The sequence below is a fragment of the Camelina sativa genome, chromosome 11, assembly GCF_000633955.1.
Source record: "Camelina sativa cultivar DH55 chromosome 11, Cs, whole genome shotgun sequence".
Lineage (NCBI taxonomy): Eukaryota > Viridiplantae > Streptophyta > Magnoliopsida > Brassicales > Brassicaceae > Camelina > Camelina sativa.
Genome location: NC_025695.1, coordinates 6,600,668 through 6,607,977, shown reverse-complemented (window position 1 = coordinate 6,607,977; position 7,310 = coordinate 6,600,668). Strand labels below are relative to the sequence as shown.

Here is a 7,310-nt window from a genome sequence, read left to right as displayed (position 1 = left end):
TATTATTGTTAATTTGAAAACTACTGTGCACGAGTACTCACTATACATCTTTTGGTATCTTATTGAATTCACCAAGATCCCTTTGGCACTCAATCAACATTAAGCATATTTTACACATGTTCATTTGCAGACTTCAAGAAAAAATATTGGATGTGGAATCTGAGAACAAAATATTGAGGCAGAAATCCCTCATCCAGACATCTGCACATCTCCCTCCGACTCCGGTTAAGGTATATCTGAGCAGACACATACTTGGGTGGCTTCACAATCATTGATAATTAAAAGTATTACTCTCCTCTTTGCAGGCCTCACAAAATGGTCATTTTAGTAGCAAAGAAAGTCTGCTCAATGTAAGTCGTGTCTTGCCTTTTATCTCGTTTGCCCTAAATTATGTTCAATCTGTTTGTATGTCTTTAAAAGACATCTCTGCAGGGATCTGAGATTGAAACACTGGCAAGAACCCAAGAATCTGATGCAAGAAGTCGGAAATATCATTTGGATCGTCAACGTGTATGTTTTTAGTTGAATTACTCCATTCTGTCTTTAATTCTCATCTGTCAGATGTGCCTTTTTTACTGAAGAGCGAGATTTTTCGTGCTATAGGAGAATGTTGATGCTCTTATCAACTGCGTAGTAAATAATATTGGATTCAACCAGGGGAAGCCTGTAGCGGCATTTACGATATACAAATGTCTTCTTCATTGGAAATCCTTTGAAGCTGAAAGGACTAGTGTGTTTGATCGTCTTGTTCAAATGATTGGTTCTGCTATTGAGGTACTAAATTACATGTCAAGACTTTCTAATTAAGACATTATTACACAAGGATGGGGTATTTTGCTCTTCTTTTATCATCAATTTATTTGAAACAGGGTACTCTGGTGTTTCTTACCTTTGAAACGTAGATTATATATAATAATCACATCTGAGATTTTTACGATCATTACTTTTAGGATGAAGATGACAACGATCATTTGGCTTATTGGTTGTCCAATACTTCAACCTTGTTGTTCATGATCCAACAAAGTCTCAAACCGGGTGCGACTGGCGCCACTCCACAGCAAAAACCACCTGTTTCAACCTCCTTGTTTGGAAGAATGGCCATGGTATATATGCCTTCGTTTTTGTATGTTAATGAAGTTTTGTTCCAAAATTAATAAACTTTTCTGAAACATTATTTTCTAAAATATCAGGGTTTCCGTTCAGCGCCTTCCTCTGCCGAGACTTCTGCAGCAGCAGCAGCTGCAGCGGCTGCAGTGATTCGCCCTGTTGTGGCCAAGGATCCAGCTTTGCTTTTCAAACAGCAGCTTACAGCTTACGTAGAAAAGATATTTGGAATGATTCGGGATAACCTGAAAAATGAGTTGCAAAGTTTGCTTTCCCTTTGCATCCAGGTTGGCTAAATCATTGTTCTCTATACCTTTATTACTATTAGTCTTCTTTTTCTTCTATATACATATGTGGTTGTCTGATATGAATGGACCTCTTTAGGCACCGCGGACATCAACAGGACGTTCGTTACGATCTGCAAAGTCAATGGGCAAGGATTCTCCCCTAGACCACTGGAAGGGGATTAATGAAGGCTTGAACGCAATTCTAAGCACATTGAAGGAGAATTTTGTATGGAAACCAATAAAACTCGTCTTCTCCAGTTACGTTTTCTTTCTCTTTAATGTCTGAAATTCTTGATAGTTTTTTCCACTTTCAGGTTCCTCCTGTTCTTATCCAAAATATATTTACTCAGACATTCTCATTCATCAATGTCCAATTATTTAACAGGTAATAGATTGGTTTATTGTCTATCATTAACTAGGCATGTCTATATAAGGCATTATTATAACGGGTTCATTCTTCTCTGTAGCCTTCTTTTGCGACGAGAATGTTGTACATTTAGCAACGGAGAATTTGTAAAATCTGGTCTAGCATTGCTAGAGGAATGGTGCGCCGAAACAAAAGAAGATGTATTCCCTAGTGAATCTCCTTTCTACTTTTGTGAATTTGTTGATTGATTTATGTGTAGCACAATTTGGCTCATTATACCTGTCCTCATTAATTGCAGTATGCTGGCTCATCTTGGGATGAACTTAAACATATCAGGCAAGCTGTTGGATTCTTGGTATGTTCTTTTACACTTGTCTGATTATAAGAAAAATCATCTATTCTATTTTCCACGTTTCCAACATTTTGGTGGTAATAGGTTTGTGCACCTCTCATGATTGTCCTTTGAATTGGCAATTACCAACAGGTCATCCATCAGAAGTACAGAATCTCATACGATGACATTGCACATGATCTATGCCCTGTGAGTCCTTCCATCGGCTTGACCCTTTTTACTCGATAATAGACAGATACTATGCGCATGCATAGAATATAAATTCTAAATTTGAACGTTGTGTTCAATTTTTGCAGATCCTTAGTGTCCAGCAACTTTACAGAATATGTACACTGTACTGGGATGACAGCTACAACACAAGAAGTGTATCCCAAGATGTAAGTTTCTCGACAGAAATAGCTCTCTCTCTCTCTTTCTCCTGCCCAATCTGTTCTTCTTATGCTTTTGCTCTGGTCAGCTCTACTAAATTCATGTTCATGAACAGGTGATATCAAGCATGAAAGTGCTTATGACAGAAGAATCAAACAACGCTGACAGTAACGCCTTCTTGTTAGACGAAGATTCTAGGTACGTAACAAAATAACCCTAAATCCAAACTCTATTTAGACGTTTTGTTAAACTTCTTAGGATCAAGACCAATTTTCCTTTTTTTTTTTTTGGCCTGCTCAGCATTCCTTTCTCGGCTGATGATCTATCGAGTTCAATGCAAGAGAAGGATTTTGCGGAAATGAAACCAGCTGAAGAACTTGGAGAAAACCCAGCTTTCAGTTTCTTACTATAACGGTGAAATACCAAAAGAAGCTGCAGGTGTACTTCTCCCTTCAAGATCACACCAGTGTAAGCATGATGAAGAAGAAAAACAACATGTGCCGGAGATTCCCATATTCTTTTTTCATTCGTCACCGTTATGGCGAGACATAGATTGATTGATTCTCCATATCGTTTCTTTTTTTACTCATCGTCTCTGATCATCCCAGAAGTTCCTTAAGGTCTATTATATTATTTTGTGTGGGAGGAAGAGAGAAGAGACATGGAACTCTATTGTTTTGTTCTTCTTGTGTAGTTTCTCTTCTTTCTTCGTTTTGGTTCAACTTTAGTTTTAATTTTTGGTGAATTTTATAGATCTGGTGAAGTGCATCAGTTGTTATAGCAAAGATATATAATAAACAACTCTAGTGGCCTGAAGTGGTTTGTATTGTTGTAAATTGATTACTTGTATGCTTTCAAGATATCGGCACATTTCTTTAATCTGATCATAAACAAGAATCATGCACGGTTTACTTTAAAATAATTTGGTGTAATCAGAACTACAACTACGTATACGATATCATTAAATCAAAGCCACGCGATCTACCACTGAGCTTAGAAGGCCTCAGCGATTCAACCAACTTTTCTAAGTATATATATCTATGTTCATGCGCAATGTTCAATGGCCCTACGTCCCTTGCAAAGATGTGCTAAAAAAATCTTGTTTGAAAAAAAAATAATAACAACTCCTTTTATTTTGATTGGAAATTATTACTTGTATACTTTCATGAAAGGATCACTTGTTATTAATTTTGTTTTATTGAAAAATGTTATTATTTCGTTGGTATACAAAATCATGCCGATAACTATTATGCTAGTGACTAACAACGTTCATCGCACGAAACTATATGACATCGGAATATGGAAGCAGCAATTTTCGGCGAAGTCTCTCCCCTTACATGCTGAAGTAGAAACTTTCATTTGGACTATGCGGTGAATGATCGTTCATAACTACTAAAATTGACTTTTTTTTCAAACTGCTCAAACTTGGGAAGTTGGTGTCTTCTCAAGATTGACAGGGAAGAGTTTACTTCTTTCTCTTTTATCTCTATATCTTCGTTTTATATGTAAACAGTTTTACATCCCATTAGTTTATATAAGTTAATCTTTTGTTGTAAAAAAAAAAAAAAACTAGATAACATTCTAATGGTTAAAAATGTAAACGGACTATTGATTGGACTATCGATTGATGCATGTGTTATTAAATTAAACAAAACCAACGATCATCACTCAGTGTAGATTAAATAAAAACTATAAAAGACATTGTTCTAAATATAGAAGTCAGGAAAAATAAAACACTAAAAACCAACTCTGTCACCAAATCAAAACACTAGTAACATGGGTTTTTTTTTTTCTTCTTTCCAATCGAAGCCTTTTAAGTTACATAAAAACTTTAGTGCTCGTCTCGCCTTGAATGCCTGCAATTTGACGTAGTTGCTGCAGATGTTGTTGCAGAAAAATGTTTTAGATATATAAGATTTAAAAAAAAGTGATTTGATTATATGTGAAGTGGTTAATTTGTAGTAAAAAAAAAGATATGATGGTTGTAAATAGATTACTTGTTTTTTTTTCTAAGATTGTATATCACGTGACGTGAGCATTAAGTAGAAGTATATCAAAGAAAAAGGCATTGATGAGGAGGTAGTCTCAAAACAAGAATCACGTACTTGGTGGTCTTCTCTTATTATCGTTATCAGTCTCCTGGCCGTCGGATTTTGTTCCCTGACCTGCAAGATTTAAACTTATAAAACAGTTGACGAGGTAATCTCACAAACAAGAATCACGTACGGTTAATTTTAAGATAATTTTTGGTGAAATCAGAACTACTACAACTATAACTAGTACACGAACCCATAGAAGAAAAACTGAGCTAGCTAAATCCAAATAGAAATAAGTCGTAACAAAACCCCAATCTACTTACTACATGTGAATAAACAGATCGGGACTAATTAAATTGTTATATACTCCCACTAAAACTTACTTCTAGTCGTATTAATGTAATATCCTTTTCCAACATCCGTTCCATGGAAGCGACCTTCTCTTCCAACCTCTGAGCGACAGGAGCCATCTTGTTTGCAAATGTTCTTCCGTAGCTTCCCGGAAATACGGTATTGTAGTCCTTAATTATATCATCGAACATCTTCATTATATCAAGGACTGAGATCGATTTACGTTCTGAAATCAATTTAAGTTTCTCATCGATGGAATCTAGATTCTTCTCACACTCGATCAAGGCTTCTTCCAACGTCGGTCCCCTAGAAGCTATCTCAATTTTCAGTTCCCTCAACTGCAAGATTTAGACTTAATGATCATTAAACAGTTCACAAGGTAATCTGAATCACGTAAACAAAAAAAAAAAAATTTGGTGTAATCAGAACAACAACTAACTAGTACACGAACCCATAGAAGAAATTAAAATTGAGCTAGGTCGTAACAAAACCCCAATCTACATGTGAATAAAACAGTTCGGGACTAATTAAATAGTTATACTCCCTACTAAAAACTTTCTAGTCCTTGTGATATAATTAAGGCCTACGAGAAGAGTAATACGATATGTTCCTTACATCATCGACTGAGATGAATTTAAGTTGCTCCTTCAGACAGCTCACGGAAGCTCAAATCTTTTCACATCTCTCGATCTGCTCTTCCCACATCTGAAATATTGTCTCGATCTGCTTTTCCCACATCTGAAATATTGTCTCCATCTTCTCTTCCCACTTCTGTACCTTGGAAGCTAACTGAATTTCAGTTTTCTTGATAAGCTCTTCCCACATGATATTTCGAGAGCCAGAGTTTTCGCCACCAGACGAGAAGAGAGCCATGATCGCTTCAGCCACCGCGGTGTAGCTTGAGACTACCCATCCGAGAACCATTGTTTTCGCCGGAGACGATTGACGATCTAGATACGACGGGTTTATCTAGGGTTTGGTATGTAACACTTTAAATATATAGATACTTAGGGTTGAGGCCTTATTAATTGGGTTTTTAAAGTGTTTTGCTCTCAACATAAGAATGGCATATTCAAAACGNAAAAAAAAAAAAAAAAAAAAAAAAAAAAAAAAAAAAAAAAAAAAAAAAAAAACAGGAAACAGGAAACTTTACACAAATTGAGCTAAGTACTAATTTAGTACTTACGAAGATTGGGAAAAGGGAATTAACTTTGTTTTTTGAAAAACTAAAGAAAACACCTCTGGAAACAGAATTGGAGAAAAACGGAGACGCATTTGTTAAGTCAAGTTTTGGAATTTCTTACCCATTAAATTGATTGAAATTATTTAGTCTTGTAATTGGAGTGTTTGTAAACATTATAAACTGATTATATTTGGCTTAAGCTTTTAAAATCACATAAATATAGTAGCAAACTGGGACTACCTACCTTGACGAAAGTTACAAAACAGTCACAAATTACCCACATACGTGTGACGGATTTATTAAAATCTTTAACAATAAAAAGTATTAATATGCTAAGTTTCCAGATTTTCTACTTGTTATTAGATTATTTTTTAATTTAAGATTAATATTATACTTGCAGATTACCAGATTTATCTCTTGTTTTACTATGTATCATTGTCTATTTTTAAACACGTTACCAGATTTATTATAAACATATATTGGAGATTCTCAAAAATAGCACTAAAATATATTTTTTTCCAAACTTAGCACAATATCTCTAAAAATTCCAAAATTAGCATCAGTTAATCTTTTAAAATTAAATCTTAAATTCAAAATACTAAACTCTATCCCCCAAAAATATACCTTAAATGTGAAATTGAGAATCTAAACCTAAAAAAAGATTCTAAAAATTAATTTTAAAGTGTTAAATAGTGCTATTTTTGAAAATTTATGTAATGTGTATTATAATTATCCATAAAACTTGTTTTAATGCTATTTTAGAGTATTTTTCTTTATATATACCTTCTCATTGGCATCCAATTGTAGTATATAATGGACTTCTGATATGTGGCAGTACAAATCTCAGTCCAAAACTTACCCTAGTTTAAATACCATATAGATTATCATCGATAATTAGTCTTCAGGCTTTGGACATCTCGGATCCGATAGTTTCATTAAAATAAAGTACTCAGAATTTGACTGCATATAGATAATTAGCACTATAACCAGTAGTAAGTTCACAGAGGTAATTAGAATTTAGAAAACTCGTACGTGCCTTGTGCGGTCATGCACGCATGCACTTAACACTTTTACAATATAGAATCAGTAATTATAAATTTTACAATATAGAATCAGTAATTATAGCAATAAATCTTACGCACTAATAATTTCAACATAATAAAATTGTTATTAACGAAATCTTTAATTACACCAAATTTTAGTTGGTTGCCCGACTCTCTTTTTTTTTTTTTTTTTTTTTTTTTTTTTTTTTTTTTTTTTT

General features: G+C 34.3%; 1 protein-coding gene across 2 annotated transcripts in view; it reads left to right on the top strand.

Annotated features, from left to right (window-relative positions):
* LOC104721999 (myosin-14) overlaps positions 1 to 3,361 on the top strand; it is an 11,029-nt gene extending 7,668 nt beyond the window's left edge. For both annotated transcript variants that reach the window (XM_010440093.1, XM_010440092.1), the window contains exons 28-41: positions 200 to 230; positions 306 to 350; positions 433 to 510; positions 604 to 774; positions 951 to 1,103; positions 1,191 to 1,391; positions 1,489 to 1,617; positions 1,706 to 1,776; positions 1,859 to 1,958; positions 2,057 to 2,113; positions 2,243 to 2,299; positions 2,407 to 2,487; positions 2,595 to 2,677; positions 2,780 to 3,361. In XM_010440093.1, the coding sequence (XP_010438395.1) occupies positions 200 to 230; positions 306 to 350; positions 433 to 510; positions 604 to 774; positions 951 to 1,103; positions 1,191 to 1,391; positions 1,489 to 1,617; positions 1,706 to 1,776; positions 1,859 to 1,958; positions 2,057 to 2,113; positions 2,243 to 2,299; positions 2,407 to 2,487; positions 2,595 to 2,677; positions 2,780 to 2,891 (1,369 nt within the window). In that variant the 3' untranslated portion in view covers positions 2,892 to 3,361. The remainder of the gene's footprint in view (positions 1 to 199; positions 231 to 305; positions 351 to 432; positions 511 to 603; positions 775 to 950; positions 1,104 to 1,190; positions 1,392 to 1,488; positions 1,618 to 1,705; positions 1,777 to 1,858; positions 1,959 to 2,056; positions 2,114 to 2,242; positions 2,300 to 2,406; positions 2,488 to 2,594; positions 2,678 to 2,779) is intronic.